Source organism: Populus nigra, chromosome 10 (assembly GCF_951802175.1).
Source record: "Populus nigra chromosome 10, ddPopNigr1.1, whole genome shotgun sequence".
Taxonomy (NCBI): Eukaryota; Viridiplantae; Streptophyta; class Magnoliopsida; order Malpighiales; family Salicaceae; genus Populus; species Populus nigra.
This window is the reverse complement of record NC_084861.1, coordinates 11474094-11498439: the sequence shown is the minus strand read 5'-3', so window position 1 is coordinate 11498439 and position 24346 is coordinate 11474094. Positions and strand designations below refer to the sequence as shown.

The 24346-nt window shown below is 36.2% G+C and overlaps 1 protein-coding gene across 1 annotated transcript; it reads right to left on the bottom strand.

Moving 5' to 3' along the window:
- Positions 1–770: 770 nt before the first annotated feature.
- Positions 771–23124, bottom strand: LOC133705373 (nuclear-pore anchor). Its single transcript, XM_062130518.1, has 48 exons — positions 22543–23124; positions 22306–22452; positions 22120–22218; positions 21654–21782; positions 21459–21551; positions 21300–21365; positions 19898–19987; positions 19718–19795; positions 18984–19093; positions 17498–17618; positions 17251–17343; positions 16969–17017; positions 16367–16470; positions 16217–16285; positions 15845–15988; positions 15635–15736; positions 15437–15550; positions 15265–15343; positions 13636–13685; positions 13479–13552; positions 12683–12785; positions 12422–12556; positions 12243–12341; positions 12123–12164; positions 11980–12033; positions 11470–11649; positions 11291–11338; positions 10944–10994; positions 10161–10244; positions 9989–10063; positions 9703–9887; positions 9521–9623; positions 9167–9283; positions 8274–8366; positions 7814–7972; positions 7677–7730; positions 6478–6591; positions 6206–6283; positions 5936–6085; positions 5789–5860; positions 4383–4538; positions 4236–4289; positions 3990–4077; positions 3830–3903; positions 3618–3746; positions 3120–3224; positions 2519–2696; positions 771–2392 (listed from the first exon to the last, which is right to left on the bottom strand). Exons 1-48 carry the CDS (start codon positions 22846–22848, stop codon positions 1029–1031), a joined length of 6261 nt encoding a protein of 2086 aa, XP_061986502.1. The 5' UTR covers positions 22849–23124; the 3' UTR covers positions 771–1028.
- Positions 23125–24346: the final 1222 nt, after the last annotated feature.

Sequence of the window (24346 nt, the reverse complement as noted above, 5' to 3'; positions counted from 1 at the left end):
TTATCATCGTTATACTGATTCCCGTCTCTAGGGAGTGCTACTCTTAAATCTCAGGGGCCGAACCAGCCATAAAGGGTTAGAGAAGGTGTGATCAGGACACTAAATCTGGCGATTCTTAAATTTTATAGACAAATCTGCCAAAACCCTCCCTAGCATTATTGCCACTGATATGGTTTAGCATATTTCTTACAGTGCCTAGCATTATTACACCAAAATGTAAAAGCAGGTGACCACGAAAACTACATAAAAGATTTTTATCCGTATCAACTACTTCGAGGTGCTTGACAGTCACGCAGTTGTGAAATTCAAAAAAAACACTCGGATCAAGCAGTCTGTACGATGAAACACAGGAACGTATCTGGATTCACTACTATAAAAAGGTTGCAGTGCCAAAGTCATTTTAAGTCATGCTGGAAGGAGCCTATGCATCCGTACACCAAATTTTGTTGGCTCGTGATACCATCCCCAATTGGAGCCCTTTTCATCACCTGTGAAAAAACCTAGAAAGATACGGTGATAAGAGCTTTTAAAAAAATATTGAATTTTTAAAATATTTTTAGATTGTTTTGAAGCATATAAAAATAAAATTTAAAAAATAATAAAAAAAATTATTCCATCACAATCTAGCTCAAAAGTTGAAACCTCTTAGAATTTTGAAAAGCATTCGTAAAACAGATGCCACAATCTGTGCCTCGAACCTGTACTACAATCCACAAAATGCAGAAAACAAACACCCCAACACTGACCCGAGTCTTGCCAAGTTATGGATGTGGATGCAACTGATCATAATTTTTTACGATCTTGTTTCTGCAAAATATGAGGGAAGTAATCTGATAATGAAAGAGATTGTCAATAATGAACAAGGGGACCAGGAAAGACATGCCTTCTATTCACTCAAAATTTTCCTAGGGCAATGTGATTGACTGTTTACTTTGATCTAATGAAGAGTCAGAGACTTCAACAATTTCCCAGAAAAAAAGAAAGGAAGGTTGTATTCACGGGTTTAGCAGAACCATATGGGGAAGATCTTAACCCTGTTGACCAGGAGTTTGTCCACGTCCACTTCGCCCACCACGCCCACCACGTGCACCACGTGCTATTCGACCACGTAGAACTCTTCCACGGCCTCTACCGCTTGGAGGAGAAAGTACTGCAGGAGCTCCACCTCCACCCTGTCTCAGCATTGCCCTCTGCCTAGCTCGCTCTGCTAAATTCACAACAGTAGAGGTGTTACTTGCAGGTGATACCTGTCTAACCTCTTCTGCCTCTGCTCCACTGGAACTAGCTTGTTTTGATGCATCCATTTCTGTATTGGCAGTAGCTGTTGTTCTCTCTCCAGCGACTGAAGCAGCCTCAGGACTCTGATCAGTCTCCACAGCTATCTGGTCACCACCATCATTTGACTTGTCGGAACCTTCGCCAATTTCTTCAACTATATCACCCTCATCATTCTTCTCATCAGTGATCATCTCAGGAGAATTAATCTCACCTGACTCCATTCCCACAGGAACCATAGCTTCATCATCAATCCTAGCTGGCGAAGCCACAGGAGTAGTGTCAGGAAGAACTTCCCCAGTTTCCGGGCTCCCTGCCATGTTTGACATATCAGCGCCTTCCTCGACTTCTGCAACTAGTTCCCCCTCTTCCCTCTCATTTTCAAACTCCACAGGTAATTGTTGGTTGTCTTCTGCAGTAGCATGATCCTTTGAACCATCATAAATTTCCATTCCACTTTCACTTGGTTTATCCAAAATTTCTTCAGCAACTTCGCTTGTCTCATTCTCTGGTTCAACTTGAGTTGTGTCATCTAATTGTTCAGATTCTTTTGGAGGTTCTGCTTTCTCTCCGGAAGTCTCAACCTCTTCCTTTTCTGCAACAGCTTCCTCTTCACCTTGAGACAAATCAGTGACAGCTGATTCTTCCACCACCGGAAGAGTCACCAGAGTCTCTGATGGAGTGGCAACTTGTCCTTCACTACCTTCTTGCACGGAATCAGTACCTTTTGGTCTCTTCAAAACAGGTGGTGGAACATCAGAGCTAGTCTCTCCTTGATTAAGGGGCTGCTCGTTCAAGTCAGAACTAGATGAAGCAAGGCGCTTGCGGGCTATTGGCTGAGAAAATAGTGTGATATTGTGTTGAGTTTCAGACTCGTTAGCGGGTGTAAGCTTTGCCACACTAGTAGATCCATCCACCTCTGTCATCTCAACATCGCTTGGAGGCTCTTCAGGTCTAACAAGCCGGGGTCTTACCAGCTTCCTCCCTGCCTTACGAGTTTCAACATTGGGTTTGGGTACAGGAACTTTTCTCTCCTTCTCTTCGGCCATTTTAGTAGGTAAGTGAGCATGGGGAGCTACTGGGGAAACGATGGTAGCCTGAGAAGGAACTGCCTGACCTGCAACGCAAAATAGAAAGAGAGATGCTCACTGAAAACGGGGATAAGCAGGAAAGCAACTTGCCACCTTAAAAGTTATCACCAAGTAGTCTAAGGCAAACCCAAAGAAGATGATTAGTTGATTACCAGGAGTAACAGTGGCAGAAGCATCTGGAATCAAAGGATTCTCCACTGATTGGACACCAGCTCCAAGTTCAGACGAAACAGAAAGTGCTACCCTTTCAAAGTTCTCGATAGCTGATATATAGGTGGCAGCTAGATCATCCAAGATGGTCCCAGAAAGAAGCTGAACCACAGAGGTGCCCTGAAGTGAATTGAAGAACGAAATTAAAAAACAAATGCATAAAGTTCTCAACCAATGGACCAATCTTCCCAAAGGGACAAGAGAAAAAGAATGCTAGAACATGTAAGATTTTTCATCCATAAACTCAGTCACACACACTCTCTCTCTCTCTCTCTCTCTCTCTCTCAATGTGAACCAAATAGATATCACTACTCTCATCATGGCCATCTGGCATTCTGCAGAATGAAAAAGACTGCAATCTCACTTTCAAGGAATCAGAAATAATTTATAAGCCCAGCAGTGGCATCTCATGGTACATGAGCAAATAGAAAAATCACACGGAACTGATGAATGCAGCACTTTCCATATATCCATTCAAATGCAAAACTTGTGAAGTACAAAAAAAATAAAAATAGAAATCAATTTATATATAAAAAAATTCACCTCTGGAAGATTGCCTTCTGCATGCTTAAGCTTTTCCAGTTCATCTGATACGCGCTTCAGAACCTGCTTATGCAACTCAAGTTTATCCTCCAACTTTGTCTTCGTCTAAAATTTGTAAAAGAAAGGTGTTAAATAAAAGAAAGAAAAATGGTTTACAGAAGAATTAGAGCATAGAAAAATTCTGGTCGATAGAACAACTAGAAAATAAAATCATGCTTTTGATCATTAATAAATTATGATCATTGAGAACAAAATATGCTTTCCAAAATAAAATAGAACGAACTGCAAGCATGCACGTCAAAATTTTTTGTAGTTTAACTGGTTTTCTTGCCATTACTTTGAATATACAACCAAGACATTCCCAACATGTTACAGATATCCCAAAGTCCAATTTTTTGCTCTAGCTACAAGCTTGTCACCCTGTTAAACTATCATATCCTGAAATAACTTATTTGCAGAGTAAGAAAATGGTTGTTGAAAGATGAATACACAAATAACCTGCTCAACATTTTTGTAGGAATCTAAAACAGCCTTCTCTGTAATCTGACGCTTTGATTTCTCGGTCCGAAGATCCTCTCTCTCCCTTTTCAACTCCTCTCTTAGCCTCTCGACAGTTTTCTCCAGAATCTGGAAGATCAGTACATGAAAGGTCAAAACAAGCAATATGAAAAATAGGGAGGAATAGAAAACAGGTTGGTGGGTCTGAAAACCTGTATTCTGTGTTCTTTTTCCTCCTTTTCCTTCAAGACCTGCTCGCCAGTAACATTTCCCAGCAATCTTTTACCTATTTGAAGAGTTAAAGAATAAAATTAGGCAAATGTAATGGCCAGACAACACTACCACATTACAGTTTTATGAGAAAAGAAATACCTTGTTTGAAGTCCTCAATCTGTTTGATGAGTGCTTGTTTTTCTTTGCTAAATTCTTCCTTCTCCTTTGATAAGATTTCAGATTTTTTCTACAATACAACAGAACAGTGCAACCATTTTATTGATCATACAACAATTTCTTTTTGAACAAAACTACTAATAGCAAACAGCAGAGTAATCCCAAATAACGTTCACAATTCATAATTCAGTCAGTCTTTGCAAGATGATTTTCATATAACTTCACAACCTTCCACTGAACAGACAGCTTCTTCTGCTTCTCCAGCTCAGATCTGAGACTAGCCTGCATGTAAAACCATGAGAGCATTGTTTGATGATTTGGGAATGCACACAGCAAGATCTACAACTAGTGCTACAAATCATGTGGTGCACAAACCTCTGCTTGCAAAATGTCACTTATCCTTCTCTCTCTTTGGTTCAATTCTGATTCACTCTTGGCAAGGTCTTGCTCCAATTTCAGTATTTTTTCCTGCTGTTCGGATACAAGATTCTTAATTCCCTCCATCTCAGCATCCTTCTCTCTCAATTTTTCCTGGTAAAAAAAGAAGTGGATATATAAGACACGATGACAAATGCAATGACATTTAAATTATAGAGAAGAAGAAATATTCTAGGAGGACTACAAAAGCTATTTATATCTAGAGAGCGCTAACACAGAACAATACAGAAACTGGATCACAGGCACAAAATAGGCATTGCTCAAGAGGTGCCAAGAACAAGTAGAATCAGACGAACAGTTTCTGGAAGATTCTATCATTCCTGAAAATTTATAAAACAGAATAGTTCAACTCTAAAAAGGAAAAAAAAAATGAGCATTTTGCTGCCAGCAAGCTAATCCATAAATGGAGCAAGTTGCTTACTAAAATAAATAGCACAACCCCGACTTGCACTGTAAGATAAAAGAGCTTTCACATGTTTCCTGACTGCCAGAAAACCTCATGATGAGGCATTAATTCATCACTCCAAATTCCATTACAACGATTGCACTCCTATGCTATATTGAAGATTCACCATCACTTACTGCCCCTTTCTTGAGGAACAGTATGCAGACAAAGATCAAAGTACAGTTTGGACTAGCACAATTACATATTCTGTTAATTACGTAGCCCAGTAAATGCAACTTCTTATGCTGCATTAGCATCAAACGTGCCATTTCAAAATGATTTATCCGGGCTACTCACATAACTACCATCAAAAAACAAAAAGGCAACTCCTGTAGCTTGACAAGGTCCAAGAGAAAACAAAGAAAAGCATGATTCTTCTAATGATCCTATTTGACAAGGTAAGACTACCAATGTGATTGTTTAGACATCCACCACCTTTTCTTTCAACACTTTCTAAGGATAAAAGTGAACATGCATAGCTAACAACCAAGATGCTGATCCTTAAAGCATCAGCAGTTCTAATCATTAGCTAACAACCAAGATCACCACACCATACTTAAGGGTGAATACAAGCCACCAATTAATTGAAATCATTTCAAGCCCGTTTAGTAATGTGGTGCAGGGTGTTTTTCCATTGAAAATACATTAAAATGATGTTTTTTAAAAAAAAACAAATTTGAAATTTTGACAGGAGCACATCAAAACCATCAATTTGATGCCTTTTCAGGTGAATAGCAATTTGAAAAGCACTTAAAATGCAGAAGTTGATGCAATGCCAAACGAGCACTTCAACAAAGACTACAAACCATGACAACATTTGTCAGTAGATGGTGTCTCAATTAAATCCAAGCTTGAAGAGCCATAACAATACCAAATAAGCACAAAATACTTTATTTACCTCCATCTGTCGAAGATCATCCTTCATCCTATTGTAATCTTCCACGTCAATATTTCTACATCTCTCAAGTAGCTTTTAAAAAAAATACCATGTCAGAATATTCGAATGAGGAAATTTGGCATCAAAAGTAAATTAAAGTTGCAGTACCTCGGACATTCTCTTTTCTAAGTTATCTTTCTCCGCCTTGCCCATTTCAATTTCCTTCTTACAAGCTTCAACCTCAATTTGCCTCTCCCTCAATAGAGATTCTAGCTTGTCAGACTGTGCTTTAGTATTTTGTGCTACTTCACGCAATTTCTAACAGTTTGGGAAAAAAGAGTGTCGAATTAGTGAATGCCATCAATAAACTATATAAAATATATAGGAATTAACACAGAGATGCAAATGATCAACTCAAAAGTCCATCTGGAGCAATACCTGGCATTCCTCAAAGTTGTGCTTGTTTTCCTCTCTCAATTGCATGTTGCTTTCACGAAGCAAGGTCAATTCTCTAACCTGGAAAGAAATTTCAGAGAGACCAGTTGAAGGAGTTAGTTTTTTGAAGTTAATGTTTCAAAACCAGAAGACAGAAATTTAAAAACAAGTCTGCAAACAAATAAAGACCTGAAAAGTTTTTGAGTTCTGAGCGAAACTGCTAAAATAAAGAGCAACAACAGGCTCAAAACACCGAATTTCATCTGAAGGATTACCTGAAGTTGAAGGGATTTTATCTCTTCCTCTGAGAACAATAATGTCCTTGAATTTGCACGCTCAGTATGAAGGGAAGCCTGGGCAGTTTCTGCAGCCTTCAGAGCACCATCAAGCTATAACAGTGAAAGCAAAAAATTATTCAAAACAGATTCCCTTTTTGGTATGAACTTCGTGTCACTCAGGCAAACAAAAATGATGTTATAAGAGTAGAACATCCCCCTTCTTTCATTGATGCTAGCACCAACATATACAAGAGTATATTCCCAAGATATCTACATGCATGTGTAATCGTCCAAAAAGCAAAGACAAGCATTGGTCCAGTGTAGTACATGTAAGGGTACCTCTAACAATCAGTATTAGTTCTAACATAAAAAAATTGGTAAATATTAAGTCTTAACATGGAGCTTGTTAACAAAAAGCATTCCTAGCTAATATTTACCCAAAGTTACAAATGATAACTACATAAATGCGTCAAGCAAACTGCATGTACGGTGTACAAATACTAAAAAGAAATAGTGAATATTCAGTTCACAAGTAGCATCCTCATAAGGTAGTCAAAACTCACAAGCAATTTCAAGAAGAAAGATTAATATCTATACTGATCGAGGCAAGAGGAATATCAGCTCAATCAAAGACAATGACGACTGGTTGAGAAGATTTTAGAAGCCTAAGACATAATTAGCTTAAAAGTAAAACACAAAAGTGTTGTTAACAAAATATCAACTAGCCTAGAGGCACATATATCAATGCAATTCTTACGAGAACTCATGTTTTGTCTAGATTCCTTCAGGATTATTCAGTTTCGTCCCAAAAGATCCATTCTTAAAAGATGTGGAACCACCTACCATATTGGCACAAGTGAGACCAGTCCAGTTATTTAAAACCAAAATCAATCACCCGAGCTTCAGTAATCAATTAGAAAAAGCAATTGCATAGGTATAAGAGAATCAAATCTTTTTGCAAATTACTAATCTGGTATAAAGCACAAACATGCAAAAAGTGAGACCAACTCAAGTTGGGGCCGTGGACCATTGAAGCACCAATAAGAAGAAAAACAAAAAAAAATTGCCCAGAAAGTTTTGACAGCATAGGAAAATCAGTTAACATTTGATATAACATAGTTCCATGTGTGCCTGATGCTGCACTATGACATTTTCAGACCACCACAATATAATAAAAGAAACTGGAGAAGATGTACTTGTGATTGCAGTCGAAGCTTTTCCTGTTTTAGCAAAGAAATCTCTGTTTCTGCCTGTTGATGGGATAGGAAGTTAGAGAAGTCCTGCTTTGCTTCAGTGCAGAAGAAGAATAATACTTGAACTGAAAGAAACTTACTATTTCCTTTGACCTTCGAAGATAGTTAACAACATTCTGCAACCCAGCATCGCTGCCTAATCCTGGAGCATTGCTTCCAGAAGAAATTCCAGCAGCATTTCGATCCTTCTCAGCCAATTGAATGTGAATAGCCTCAAGCCGGCTATGCAGCAATTTGTTCTACAGTATGATGATGGGGGCATAAATAAGTAACATGACAACAAGAACCATAAAATTATAATATACACAAAATACAAAATACTCAAAGCAATTTTATACAAGAATGGAAAAGTAAACATCAAAGCAATTTTGTCATCCAACAGCCAAGCAAAATCAAAGCTACCGGTATTATATTGCAAAACAATTAATAATAATCTCACAGAGAAGTGGTCTTATATTTCCTAATAGTTCAAATTACTGGACATTATAAAGCAGGAAAGCAAGACAGAGTAGATTAGAGCAATGGAAAATGAGAAAAGACCTGTTCGTTCAGTTCATCATATTTCTTCTTTGCTTGATTTTTTGATTCTTCAATCATTGATTTCTCTACCTCCCACTTAGACTTAAGCTCGTCCTGCAAATTATAAAAGCAGCCTGTGAAGTCTATCAATTAAAACGTAAGAATTTAAAAAAGAAGCAAGAGAACCCAAGGCATGATTGGCTATCCCACACACCATGAAATATTGATATATAAACCCTCTCACAACTAGCAATCACATACAGAGCATGTGCAGGCAACTAATTGAAATCTCAAGTTTGTCAAACAAAAAGCATGTTGTTTAAGAACAATAAACAAAATCAAAAGAAACTTCACAAAATGGCACAAACACAACTTCCTCAAGTGAATTTCATACTCAAGATACTCTCTTAGTTTCATTTAACAACTCTCTTTCAAATTCAAGCCCAAGAACCCATGTGCAGTCAGTAAATTTAGAACAGAAAGCATACTCTACAGTGAAGTCTCACTAAACTCCAATCTGAACCACCACACCATTCACAAAAAAATGCTTCCACATAATAAATATTGTTTCTCCATCTCTACAGTCACCATTTTGGCAATCATGGCGACACATTTATCCCCCAACAAGGTTTGCTAGCACATCCTATTTCAAATATTGCATGGCATGAATACTAAACACTCTTATTCTTTGCTATTAGATGGGAAGTTACAACTACAAGGATATAATACTCAAAAGCTTTTCCTGCACTCGCAGCTTAGATAAGATACTTCAGTCAAATGAAGCAGCAAACGTCATTGTAACAATGATCCAAAAGCTACCAGGTATCATAAGCTCTAGGCTAATTGAAAATCATCCAAAACAAAATTAATTCAGAAAACAGCCAAAAAGGCACAATACAAAATAGAAAGATTACATTTGCACTTTTCTGTGCATCCACCAATTTACGAAGGTCAGATGCTTCTTGTTGTAGCAAGGATAAAGCTTGTGATGTCTTTGTCAACTCCTGAATTGTCTCAGATTGTAGAATAACCTAGAAAAACAAAAGTATAAAAAACACCAGGCAAAAAGAGAATTTCAGTCGGATCCATACACCTGATCATAATAGGCATGACTGTTATAACTAATTTTATTAAATAGAAACACTTTCCAAAAATTAAGATACACAAATTCAACAAAACCCAAATTCTACACTACAAGTGGGGATAGAACTCACGTCCTTTATGCACAAATTTAAATAATAAAAATAAGAATAAACCAGCAAATCAACCTGTCTTTCATAATTGGCTTGAGCAGCACGCCAACGTTCATGCTCCTTTTCCAAATCCTCTTTCAAAGCAGAAATTTGAGATTCCAACGCTACAATTTGAGAGCTGCAGGCAAATGGCCTAATGAGAGATGTCTTAAGGACTATAAAAAAAACACACAAAAATGCAATGGAGTATATCTCACGTTTTACTACAGTTTTCTTCCTTCAAACAGGTAATTTCTGCCAAAGCAGAAGCAAAAGCCTCAGCTTTTCCTACAGCCGCAGAGGCCACCTCTTCAGACTTCTTACTAAATTCGCTGTCGAGTTCTGACATCCTCCCCCGCAGAGAAAGAAGTTCATTTTCTAGTGATTCCTTTAACTTCTCTGACTGGTGGATGTTAGAAAAGCACCATTTTTAGAGAGGATGTATTTGGGTACTGGATATTGCTGAGAAACTCAACACTTAGGGCTCGCGTAACAATGACATACCTCTTTCTTGAAGTTTTCATGGGCATCTTCCATTTGCTTTAGAGCAGTTTCATTCACCTGTGCTATACTCTTATACTGCAATGAAATATGCAAGGTGCAATTACTAACCTTATTGAAAAAATATTGACTTATTATGCGAAGTGAATTGTTATAGGTGTCATCAGGTGTTTACCTGTAGCATGTGCTCCTTGCTAGCCCGAGCTTCCTCTTTTAATTTTTGTATCTCGTCCTTTGCCATAAGCAAATCCGTAACAACCTTGCACACATTTGGAAAAAAAAAAAACAAAGTTAGACCAAACAATACTCTAGAACTTTCCGAAAATTTAGTTAATTATCAACAAATAACACATTTAATTAGAATATGGCAGCGGGCCTCCAAAAAGAACATGCAATGTACATACCAAAACCATATTGGCACTGATAACACAGAAATATCCAAATGAAATGATTCCACCCTAAACTTGTATTCAAAAGGTATGTAACCCATTAAGCATCACTATAAACTTGTACAGCATATTGAACTAGACATGCTCATACATGAATTTTATTTGAAAATTACACAATTTATAGAAAAATGCAATAAATTGATCAAAGAGGGATGGGATCATGATAACATTCCAACTCTCTTTAATATTATTCAGCTGGTGTTTTATTTCTATATTTGTATATTGTTCCATGGATTCAAAACTTAATCGAACAAATACAAGCTATAACGAAGAGAATTTCACATCAAAACATGAAGCCATCCAAAAATAAAATAAAAGGACTCTAAAATTGTGACAGAAGAAAATTTAAGTAGACAATGATGTGTTTTAGTCCAAAGCTAATATATGTTAATCAATCCTCTAAAACCTTCTTCTAAAGTGGAACATGACAAACTATTGGCTATCAAATTATCATGCACGAGCACAAGCAAAAAGTCAAATAGGAACTACCAAAAATTAACTCCACTGACCTCAGTAGCCGAAATAGAAGAAGATATGCCACTGTCATTCATACTGGCAGCCTGAATCAACATGAAGTGAAAGGTGGGGTGAGAAAAACAATTGGATTTAAAGGCATATGAAAAATGCACAACTATAAAATAATACCACTGACAGTCTTGCTCAATCATTTTGATATCGTATTGAATAAAACAAGAATATTTTATTGAGAGAGAACAGATCATTGATCAGAGACTAAATGATTGACAACATTGCAGAAAAGTGACAAATCAATGAAGAACTATTGTATTCAACAAAGATACTTGTAATATAAAAAAAATCTAAACAACAAAACAACTAGAATCTGGGTAAGGCATACCTTAGCATCCGAAACTTTCATCTTCTTCTCCAGCTCGGAGAGTTTGGTCTGATAAATATCAAGAAAAGGGACAATCAGATGATGCTCCATTAGATTAAAAGAAACACGTGAATATTTGAGCTTACAGTACAGAAATGAAAAACTAGTACTGAGGCATCAAGTTGCAAAGCAATAAATACCTCAGCAACAGCAGCCCTAGTTTCAGCAGCAGAAACAGCATGCAACGTATTAGCCAATTCCTTCCCCATGTCATCAATTTGCCTCATGGCATTCTTCAACGTCTGTTCACGGTCAGATGTGAGAGCTCTAACATTGTCCCGCTCCTGTTGCAGCTCTTTCTTGGCCTCAGTCCATTCCCTCTGCAAGAATAATAGTGAAGCAAAGCATCCAATTAAATCATTTTATCTAGCATGATACAGCACTATACGACTACTTTATGAAAAATAAATATGCATTGGTGTTTGTCAAAGAGTGGTCTGAGCAATGATTTAGCAGACAGCTTATGTTCACCTAAGCAATGCCATATAAAATCAAAGAACTCTGAAGAAAAATTAGCAACCTGGGAGACAAAATAAAAGCGGCACAATTTTCAGTAATAAAAAGCTGTTTACAAGGAAATTTTGCGAAAACAAGAAGCAGACACATCTTTTGCAAAAAGAAACCATTGATCAATTGCAAACTAAACACACCTCAATTTTTTTTACATACTCCTCTTGTTTCCTCTTCTCAGCAGCTCTTGCTTCCTATAGTTTCCAGGAAGAAAATCAGGTGTGATAACACTCAAACCAATTCGAAATACAAGAACACATGATGCACAATTAAGACAACCAACCTCACGAGCCTCCTCGGCACTCTGAATAGTGTCCAAAGTAGCCTGCACACATTCGAAAAGATTAGAACACAAACACCAATTGTTAGAATCGAAAGTTGGACTGTTATTTTTCAGACAGACCTGAAGGCGATAAACCCTCTCCGACAAACTACGAACTTCATCACATGCTCTCTTTTCAGCATTTGACAAAATCTCCTTTTCAAGCTTTAGAACAGACACCTGTCAAGAAGGAACATGTAATTACTCAAAATTATTCAATATTATCAAAATCAACAACGTTGGGATGAAAAATCTCGAACCTCCATATTTAACTTCCGAGAAAGTTCCTCAGATGCAACCAAATTTTCTGAACTTTCACGCAACTTTCTTTGATGGTCAACTATCAACTGTGAAAACTCCACATTTCTTGATAAAACACCATTCATTTCATTTCTCTGTCACATAGAAAATGCAATCAGAACTATATAAAATAAACACTTTAACATGTGTCCTAATTAGGATAAATAGCATATCTGAAAGCACTAGTATAGAGGAGTTGGCAGTAAAATTTAAAAGTTCACCTGATGTTCAAATTCTTTCATATAACTATCAAGTCTTTCTCTAGCGAATTTAGCATCCAGAGCCATCTTGTCACGTTCTGATCGTAGTAATATAATATCACTCCTGTCAACAGATAACATATACAGAATAATGCGGCAAGTAATACAAAAGGACATAGCAGGGTAAAGTTAGAAAAACTCACAAACAACACATTCAACACGAAGCAAACACCCTTTAGGAGTAATTTAAAAAAAAGATTGTTTCAACAATAATCTATTGTGTTTCTAAGAAAGGGAGGAAAGAAAGAGAGAGTGTGTAACTTGAGAACGAGCATAAAAGATGAGATAGACATATTGGTTTTTACACTATAATAAAAACTATTAATGAGAACAGCAATATTGGCTATTAAATAATGATAAAAAAATATCTGGTAAATACACCAAAATCCAGGGCCATGGTCTTCAAATATAAGCAAAAGCCATACGAATAGGCAAGAATTAAACACAACATAAAACTTCAGTTATTGATGCAAATACAAGAAGAGAATTTCCAGTATGCACAACCAACAAAGAAACCCAGAAAAGCAGGAATGTGAAATGATGGCAATGTTAAACGAATATGTCAACTATAATCAACTGAGAATAATGAGCATCGCCATCAACATTTTTTCAGATCCATTCAAGTGCTTTTTATTTACAGGTAACAAACTTAAAAAATTCAAAAGGTGTTGCGTTTGAGTACATTGGAAGTAGACAATGGCAAAGAAAATTTATTTTATAAGCAGAAGTCCGTAAAAGAAAAGGATATGAACTTTACTTAGATTTCGCCAAATCTTCCTCAAGAGATCTTAATCGCTCAGCAGCCTTTTCCTGGGCCTTCTTAGTAGCTTCCTGTATTTAAATCATATGGAATACATTCAGAAGAATGATTAACATGACACTGGCTATCTTAAAAACTTCAGTATTAGCTGTACCTGAGAATCTTCAAGCAGAAGTAAACGGTTCCTTCTTCCATCCTCTTCAACTGCATTGTTATCATTGAATCAATGCATGAAAATCAGATGAGCATTTGGTGAGCACAATAACATCATGTGACAAATAGATAAGAGAAGATCAAGTTGTAATGCAAAAAATATCCTAGGTTGAAATGTTTTAGGGCTACAAACATTAACATGTCCAGTTAAGAAGTAACCATAACATACATATTTGTTAACACATATATTTGTGTTTAATGAAAGTAGGATATACAGGGAAACTATTACAAAAAGAGGATATTAACAAAGTTGGAGACAGCATTTGAATGCTATGGAGCATGAATCGAGAAAGAATACAAGGTACTCAACAGAAATCAACTGTGGTATGATGGATTGCCTTCCTCAAAACATTATAATGGAACATGATAAGTTGATTTATCTTTTCCTGCCTTGTATAGATTATTAGATTGCAAATTTGGGTGATTGGTTTTAATCCTGTTGCTGGATTCATTACTATTTCAGTTAATGTTTTGGAAAAGAGGAACCCAGAATACAACTCTTTTAATGTTATCACGTCACTCAAAATTTTTCAAGGATAATTCCCTTAGTAGAAACCAAAACTGCAAAAACCACAAATGGCAAAGGATGCACGCACAAAACCATAAACATAGATGAAGCAAGGCTCAGCTAAATAAGTGGGATGCCTCCATCTCCTTGAATTTCATAAACTTTCCACTTCATTATCATCCAGCACATCAATCTATTGTTTGTTGTTCCTATGTATGAGCCACTCACACTAATACACTGTTGTTCAGAACAGAATGCAACAAGTGTCTTGGGGCACAAAGCACAAGCATATGACTGGAAAAACTAAAGACACATATTAAAACATGATGAAATTTTATTTCAAAAGTAATATCAGAAACATACAATAGAAAAGGTCAAGATAATACAGAATACCAAGTATTTTAGCCTACTGGTGGGAAAGATTATAACGATTTGAAATATCAAGAATACTGCAAATTTAAAACGTACTTAGGATATTTATTTTTCATAAACGTTGGACATCACAATGAACAATTCTCAATCAATAAGACTATAATTATCTAAACACACATGATGACTAGCAAGATGTATATGAGTGCAAAGCTATAGAAAATATCTGGCTCATGCTCCTAGCAAGATGAATATGTGTGCAAAGCTATAGAAAAATTTATCAAAACACACCAAAGCAGAAAAATATTTAAACAAAAAGACTTTTGTTCTGTTATTTGAGATCCTAAAGATGTATAAATAAATGCAAAAGTCTCCTATAAGAATAACGGAACACAGTAAGAGTTACATGAGTCATCAGTGGTGAAAAAGGTTGATCAATAGCCAAAGAATAGCAAAGCCACAAAAAGTTTTTAATAGGAAATAATAGTATGCTGAGTGCAAGATACTTTAAAGAAAAGGGAACAGTTTTTGAAGCGTGAACAGGCAGTCAAACTGTAACGGCACTTTGCAATTTTTTGAGAAGTAGTTTTAACAATAACATCCAGCCGTCAGTTCTAATAAAGACAGCTACAGAAAACTTCAGTATAGAGATGTCAAACATGCAATAAACATAAGTAAGATAAGATGGAAAACCTGGAGCTGCATCTGAAGAGCGGGAATAAGATGAGCGAAGTTTGTGTTCCTCTTCATACAACCTTTTGTACATTGCAACCTATGTATGTGAGGAAAAAAAGAAATTGTGATGTTAATGGAAAGAGAACAGAAGTACAATTGAAGCACAATATGTTAGTCCTCCGAAGCTTACAGAAGTGTGGAGTGATTCAATCATGTGACCCTGCTCTTCAGCTCTTTGTAACACAGCAGCAACTTTGGAGGCAGCTTCATCAGTGTGTTTTTTGAGTTCCATTTCAATTTTCTCCTGCAATCCATGCACCATAAACTGTTAGATACCCAAGCTCCTCTATAAGCAATAGCTACTTCAATTAAAATTCTTCTGAGGTACCTTGAACACCGTCTCCCTATCTTCAATCTGATCTGAAAGATTACGCACAAGGCTCCTGAGCTGAACATTCTGCTCAACTAACCCATTTATATCCTTGAAGGTCTAAATATATAGTCCCAACCAAACAAGAAATCAATGATTGATCAGTTTTTCCAAAAGAAAAAAGTTCATGTGGATGAGTCTTCCAGAAAAAGTTAGAGGTGAACTTACAAGGCGTTCCAAGATTGCATTTTCAGGATCAGACTCTACGTCCATTCCGATAGGAGCAATTGCTTTACTATTATCAACTTGGTCATGCCCAGAAGATCCACACCGAAGTTGTATATCACGACATTCCTTTAGAAGAACTGTCACCTAAAACATCATAAACAATGCTAAGGATGAGTAGGTAGGAGACTGCTTATGATGTGCGGAGGAAAAAAAAGAAAACCATTTATCATAAACATCAAAAGTGACATTAAAGAATAAAAAATATACTTAAAGAATCTTATCAAGTCCTTCCAATTAGAACCAAGATAAGAAGACAACAAGCTTTCCATAAAACTAATTGATGATGGAGGCAAAAAGTCCTCTGATCCCTACCTGTTTCTGAAGATCAACAATTTCCTTTTGGGCAAAACTGTAACCACGTTCATGCCTCCTCAAATCTGCCTGGAAAGCAAATGTATCAACTAATCAGCAAAAAATAGCCACAGAAACAAACTACATAACAGAGTTAGATAAGTTGCAAACCTTTAATTCTTGGATTGTTTTCTCTAGGTTTGCCTGTTCAGAAAATGAGTGCTGCAATTTTTGGTTGATGACAGAGTATGATTCTACCATTCTCTCATATTCAACTGCAGAACAGCAATTCCATCAGCAAAACAAAATTTCATGCCTCAAGAGCAAACATATGTGAATAGATTGATCTTATCCAGCATTTGCTGTAATAATAACTTAAAAGGTAAAGGTGACTAGCTTATGATCTGGATGATGGGAATGATGGATATTCAATCACCAGTTCATTGTTTGCTCAAGTGCCTTATCTTCTAAATGGCATCAGCCTTGAGCATCATAGAGTCACCTCTATGTATGTCAGTATGTCTGCAGAGGGCTCAATCTTTTTCAAGAAATCATTCAACTGAATAAACTCCCTTAATGTTGCTAGCCTATTTATAATAGCAACAAACATAAATTCCTCTTAGACCAAAAGCATAAATGCATGAACTAATCAAGAAGAGTCATGAAATTTCCACGCATCTGAAAACAAATGAGGCAAGAATTTAAAAGAGAAAAAATTGGGAGAGAATCCATTAGCTTGTCAAATTTCTTCATTCACAATTTAATGTCTTTACCTCTTTCATCCAAAATTACACCTGCTTTCTCCTCTAGTTCACACAAAACCTGCAAAAAGAAAACCAGCGTGCTTAAGTAAAGTTGATGGAACAACCTGCAGAACTTAGAAAATATTTTCCAACAAAATGAAAGACATCATGATCTGAGAAAACAAGGAGCAGGCAGAGGACAGGGGAAAGGACATCCAAAAAAGATGAAGCAAAAGGCATCTAATTTAGAATGGCATGTTATCACTGGACCAGATTACCACATAAAATCATAGGTACAAGTGTAGAGCATACCCGTTGCAGTACTGCCTCAGATTCCTTCCTTCCCAATTGCTCATGGCGAAGAGCATCAACCGCTTCTTGGTACTTTGCATACATTTTAGCCAGCTAGTAGCCAAGAAAAGTTGAGAATACAAAATCAAAATTACAATAGATATGTGCCAGCTAGTAGCCATGAAAAAATGAAAATACAAAATCAAAACTGCACTACATGTGTGCGAGTGTAAGTCTACATTGAATAAGTATATTCGCATCAACTCACACTCCAACCATCACGGAGCAGAGAAGCTGCTAATGCAGTTCCTGAAACACCAACTGGGATCTTGGAGACAACCATGTTGTTACCATCAGCAAGATCATCATTATTGAGCGGATCCATCCATCTGCCATAAAAGAAAGAACTGATTAATGCAAATAGCAATTGAAAATTTAATAGCAAATTCCCATGTTATAATCAATTACAGGAGGGTGCCTCCATAAAACAAATCTTAGCCTATAAAATTGAATAGGTTCTGTGCTTAACCACAAATCATCATAAAAATTTGATGCCCATCTCCTCCACTCCAAAAATAAATAAATAAAAAATCCTGTTTTCTTCCCTCTGAATCAACCATAAGAAAACATCATTCCTCCAAATCAACAATAAGAAAACAACAGGAAGTAAACTCAAGACTTATTCTTTAAAAGGGAAAAGGCATTCCATTCCTTTGAAATCTATATTAGAGCAAATGTACCAAGGTGGGCACTTTGTAAAATTCAAAAAGAAAAAAATGAAAACAATATAGACAAAGAAAAAGGCCAGCCATCTTTAAAACATGACACATTGGTTAGCTTTGACACAATGCGATGAAAAAATCCATCATGTTATGAGCATCGTATATAAATGCATATAAGATTAGCCTTGGGACTAGTTACAAGTACGAGTAAGATGAACCAGAAAAGACATACAAAATTATCAGGGTTAAAACGTTATGGCATGAATATCACATAATTCCACAAGTATATGATTAGCATCAGGAAGAGGTGGAATAATGAGCAAGATAAAGAAGAAAAGATTTACAGGTTAAATCTCCAAAAATCAACTTCTTTAAAAAGTTGGAGAAGTCCCAAAAAGCTAAAACCCCATCAAATTGGAAACATATTGAATGATTACCATAATCACTAATAATAAAAAATAATACAAATCCAAATCCAAATCTAAAATGAACTTTAAACAATACAAATGAGAGCTTTGAATCAAAGGTAGCAACTTTCTTGTAACACAAAAGGAATCGAAGAATAAATACAAACCTTTTTCATAAGATAAATAAGCCCATGTGAGGGGATTAGAAATTCATCCATGAATAGCAACAGTATATGATTAGCATCAGGAAGAGATGGAATAATGAGAAAGATAAACAAGAAAAGATTTACAGGTTAAATCTCGAAAAATCAACTTCTTTAAAAAGTTGGAGAAGTCCCAAAAAGTTACAACCCCATCAAATTGGAAACGTATTGAATGATTCCCATAATCACTAATAATAATAAAAAAATACAAATCCAAATCCAAAATGAACTTTAAACAATACAAATGAGAGCTTTGAATCAAAGGTAGCAGTTTTTCTTATAACACAAAAGGAATAGAAGAATAAATACAAACCTTTTTCATAAGATAAATAAGCCCGTGTGAGGAGACTAGAAATTCATCCATGAATAGCAACAGTATAGACATGCAATAGCCATGATTTAAAAAAAGAATCACAACATACCTTTCTGTAGTGTAACTGTTGAGAGGAAGAAGACTCAGTTCATTAGTTTTCCTGCTACTTTCAATATCAGCTTCGCACCTTTCAAGTTTGTCTTTCAAATCCCCCGCCTCCTATAACAAACAAAAGAAAAAACCCATATAATGAAAATAAAAGCACTCAAACAACTCACCCCACATGATTAACACTCAAACTAAACACTGTTATCTTTTCTGCAAAAAAGAATGGATGGTGAACAAGAACTAATCATATTAACAGAACAAATGGTAATTACTGAGAAGACAAATGGAGTTGATGCATGCCCAAAATGAAAAAACTTCTCTCAGCCAGGTAAAGTTGATATAACTGATGTTTCTTTCCCAAAATATTTGTCCAAAAGAACTAATAAAATTAAAACTCCATAACTAGCTACAACTAGCTGCATATTTCTGAACCATGGCCAATCCTCACAGTCCAAGTTTTTAATCCAAAGCTGTGTTGAAATTCTCAAAGAACAAGAAGCAAAGAAAGAGAGTCCACAGCATGCTTAACAGCAAAAGGTAACAAAATAACAACAAAAGAAAAATAAAACGGATAATGGGAATCAACTGCCATGAAGATTTATTAAAAAAGAATGGATCTATTTGGAGAGAGAGAGCATCTAATTGACACTTCCAGACAAACAGAATGGAAACCCTACTAAGCTGATCCAAAAAACAAATCCTGGTCAGAAAGCGAGGTAACAGACGCCAGCAGACCTTCTCTAATTGTTTTCGAGCAGATATTTCCTTCTCCAATCTCTCTTTGTAGTCATTTTCAACTTGACTCAAATGTGTCTGCTTGCAAAAGCAACAAAAATTAGCATACAGAATCAATGCAAATGTATTCATTAGTTCATATGATCAAATTCAACAAATCTACAGGAATAAAAATCTCACTTCTAGAGCTTTGATCACACCCTCGAGCTCTCCTGCCTTTTGAGACCATTCCTCAGAGCTTTCTTTGTACAATTCAACAAGCTTATTTACCTAAATGGTTGGGAAATAATTATTAAAAAATTAAGATTCGGTACATTATAGGCAAAATTTTCTCCATTTCACAAGTCATTATCAAATGCAAGACATGATAATGAATACTGATTGAACCGAAATTGTCAATGTAACTACAAGGGTTGAGGCAGTCATGAAATAACCTAAACAAAACATTGGAAGCTTAGAGTTTAAGAAGTCACAGCGAGTAGACATTAATCAACTCTATTTATAAAATCCTTGACCACATCGACTTATGATTAATTGGATTTTTCACTACACTGCTGTTTGAAATAATGCTCTTTCTTTTCTTTAATATAAAATCCAGTGAGATAACAGCCAAAGGAAATTATCCAAACTAGAAAACAAGCATATAAAGAGAAGTGCCTACAAAAATAACTTTTCACAACTAGAAAGACAATTGACTGGACAGATAACAGAGGAATTAAAGTAGCAGCACTTATAAGGTATTTGCAGATTTGCCTCCATAGAGTAAAGAATGGAAGGGCCAGATACTAAAAAAGCAAACAAGGAGTATATCCTAAAAAACAAAAAGAAAAGAACACTTGAAAGAAAAAGGGGGAAGGAAATAAAAAGCCAAACTACAAAAAGAAATGGCTCGAATTGAATCCCGATGAACTACCAAGATATCCACAATTGATACATTGGCAGCAAAAATCAACTCAACATCCTCCTCACTGTGAATTCAGTCTCTCATCAACTTAAAACAAGATAATGAAAGCCAGTAATTTTTTTCACCCAGTATTCCATATGAACAAAGCCATAAAAGAAAAGGAAGTGGTTGAGATAACCATTTCCTGTTAAAATTGTACCAACAAATCATCATGTCACAGCTAAACAGTCATGATGAAAACCCCAAACAAGGTCTTAAAGCTACCAAATCTTGTACAACTACATGTGCTGAACCCCAATGCATTTCCCCAACACAATCAGCATTCACACAGATTGACATCTGCACAACATTGCCAACACCACCACTCTCCACTTGCAGCTCACATCCCCCCAAGGACTTCGCATCTTATATTCCTAACAACTCTTCCACGGCATCTGCAGCAAAATACCCTGCTACTTATCCTAGCCCCCAATCCTTGTAACAAAATACAACAATTGAAAGCAGGTAAAGCAACGTAAAAAATTTTAATGTCTCTATTTTTAGTCATAGACTTGAAAAGATTCAAGCACATACTCTTTCGAACGCAAACAGATGCGGAGCTCAACCATTCTACACACACCCCTGGTGCCAAAAGAAGAAGAAGAAATACAATCGATATCAAATAATTATAACACTTACAGTTGAGAGTTCAGCAGACAATCGCTCTTCATTGGCTGCAGCAGCATCTCTAGAGGAGCATAATTCCTTCACAAGTGGCAAAAGACAGTTTATGAGCCAGCTGCCACCAAAGCAATTACATGTAACACAATTTTTTATGAAAATTTTGAACTATTTTACCTCCTGCACGGATGTCAATTTCAGTTCTAACTCCTTCACCCTTTCCATGCTCCTCTTCGATGAACTAGAGCTTTCATTGAACCGTCTCTCTGCCTGAAGAGTTTAAAATCATTCAATGAGATTAGATACAGCAAAGAAAATTACTGAAAAATATTAAGAACAAAAAACTAGAAAGAACATATAAAAGTCAATTACATCTGCAAGCTTGGTAGATACATCCTCCTCAAGATCAGCATGCCTTCGGCGTAACTCCATGAGAGTGTCAACTTTGGCAGTCAATTCATCATTTAGCCATGCATTATGCCTCTCAATAAGTTCTTTTTCCTGGTCACATCCAGACTTTAAACATTAAACACCATGCCACTCTAGACGGACTGAACGTAAGACAATTGTACAAATAATCAATATCTATGAACAGAAAGCCAGTAACATTAACATTAGTAGTAAATGGGTATTAATCCTTGAATTTGAATGAAATATATGTGCATATCAAGCTGCTGCACAGAACAAGAGGAGAGGACATCCAAACAAAACCCGTGCATTATCTATTATGGCTCTGCCAATTTGCCCCAACAGTGGAAAGGTTAGCCAATTTGTATGCGTATGACGTACAGATATACATACACGTATAAATCCATGCATACATTCACGCAAAACCAACCTGCAAAAGACGAGTACAAGTAGCCTGAGAACGGGCCAACTCTGCCTCAAGTTCGCTTATTCGAGCCTCCCTATTTGCTGCTCTATCAGTCAAATTGACCTTCACATCCATTAGAAAATAAGCTAAGGCGAAGTTATGCCAGCATAATCAAAAAGCCAAAGAGAATAACAACCAGAAGCAACTTACAATCTTGTCAAGATAACCATTGAAAGTAGCATTCTTCTCACTAATCTCCAAATCCTTCTGCTCCACTAACTCAATCAACTGCCTCTTCGACTTGTGCAATTCCGAAACCTCCATCGTCAACCTTTCTATCTCCCCATCTTTTCCAATCTACAAAACAATAAACAATTAACAACCCTAAAAGGTAAAAAGGCATATAGGCATTGCAAGGGAACTGACACTGAAAATAGGAATGCTTACAGATTGCAAGTGAAGCTGATGCTTCTGTGCCTGTGCCTGAGCAAGTTCTGAGAGGCGATCATCGAGAGAGGACTGAAGCTGTGCGTTTTGAGACTCGAGCTTCGAGAATTCGGTAGAAAGAGCCAAGAACTTCTGTTCGAGAAGCGAACAGGTTTGTTCCGCGGTGATCGACGCCGCGTCGGCCGCTGCCCTCGCGTTTTCGAGTTCGCTCTGCAATCCTCTGATGAACTCGTCGGCCTTCGCGGCCACATACGACGCGTCGTTTGAGTGCCGCGCGAGGTCATCGTCGGTGATGAAGATGTGCATGGCTATGCACTAGTTGAAAACAGAAACGCACTTTATTTCGATTTTTTTATGATTTTGTGGAAGGGTTTTGATTCAAATGTGTATGGAGAGAGTAGAAAATGGGAGTGGAAGGGAAGGGAAGGGAATCGATCGTTTAGGAAGAAAAGAAAGCCCTATGCAATGTAGCGTCTTGGTCTCTCTCTACATACTACTCAGTGGGTTGTGGATTTCAGATGGGCGTGGACTGTAAGCATTTTCTTTCCGGCTTCTTCTACGTTGGGCCAGAAAGTAAGGAACCTAAACGTTAACCCAATTTGATTTTGCTTCGATGTTGCTGGAAATGGAGTGTTAGTATTGGTTTGACATAGTGGTTGCTTCTACTTTTTAAATTATTTTTTATTTGGTGTTTTTGCAGGAGTTTTTTTTTGTGATTCTATACATTTATGTTAAAAGTAAAAATAAAACTTAAGGGTGACATGGAGTGTTAGTGTCCATTTGTCATTATGATAACTTTTAATTTTTAAAATGCTTTTCACTTTAAAAAGTATTAAATTAATAGTTTTGTAGGTATTTTTTAATAATTTTGATATTAAAAATTAAAAAAAAATGGAAATTAAGTATTAGTATCTATTTGGTACCGTAGTAGTTTTTGTTTTTCAAATTATTTTCTCTTTTAAAAAAATATCAAATTGATTTTTTTATAAATGTTTTTTGATAATTTTGATATATTAATATTAAAAATTTAAAAATATATATTTTAATAAAAACATTTTATAAAATACATCTCGCCATGTTATTAAACACACATTTAGCGGCTGCAGACACCAAAACCATGGAAAGTCATCAGAATCCCTAACACCGTATTTCTGAACAAGTTATAGGCAAAAGTATTGTCATCCTGCAAGAGAGGCAATTCACACAAAGGTTATTTACTTATTTTCATGTTTCTAGATTTGTAACATGATTTTGTGAATATGTTTTTAACAATCCCTCTATGGTATGGTCTCTGGGTGTTTTCAAACGGAAATGTTGATTTAATGAAAAAGACGAAAGCCCAAGATGCTATGAACTAGAGTACGGAGATGTTTATTTATGTGGTTGATTATGTGATCAAGGTGTATTTGATTTGGAGGTGTGGTGGTTTTTTATCAAAGATACAATACTTTTTAAGCATATATTACAGCTTCAAAAACTATAAAAATATACTTTTTATTCAAAAAAACACAAGTTACCTCCAAATCAAACATCCTCTAAAGTAAACCACGGAAAAGTTAGTGTTTGATAAAGTATAAAATATGATTTATTGTTTGTGAGGCTTGGTAATTTTGTGTTTAAAACGCAGGTGAATGGAAAGTAGCTTCAGATTGCTTTTAAAGCTATGCCATTCTTTGTTCTGCCAAATTTTAATCAGTATAAGTGCATCAAATAGTCCAGTGATAGCTCTCATGACAATCCATCATGTTCTTTCCAGTAGGCATTTGAGACTCCAGGAAACAAAGAAGATGATGAAAATGGATCA

Bases quoted from the DNA above. Each gene is read 5' to 3' on its own strand.
- LOC133705373 (XM_062130518.1), bottom strand. From the start codon at position 22,848: ATGCACATCTTCATCACCGACGATGACCTCGCGCGGCACTCAAACGAC. The intron at 21,366-21,458 runs GTAAAATAGTTC...CCACTTGTGAAG, and splicing joins AATTGACATCCGTGCAGGAG to GAATTATGCTCCTCTAGAGA. The intron at 7,731-7,813 runs GTAAGTTTCTTT...TCCCATCAACAG, and splicing joins TTCGAAGGTCAAAGGAAATA to GCAGAAACAGAGATTTCTTT.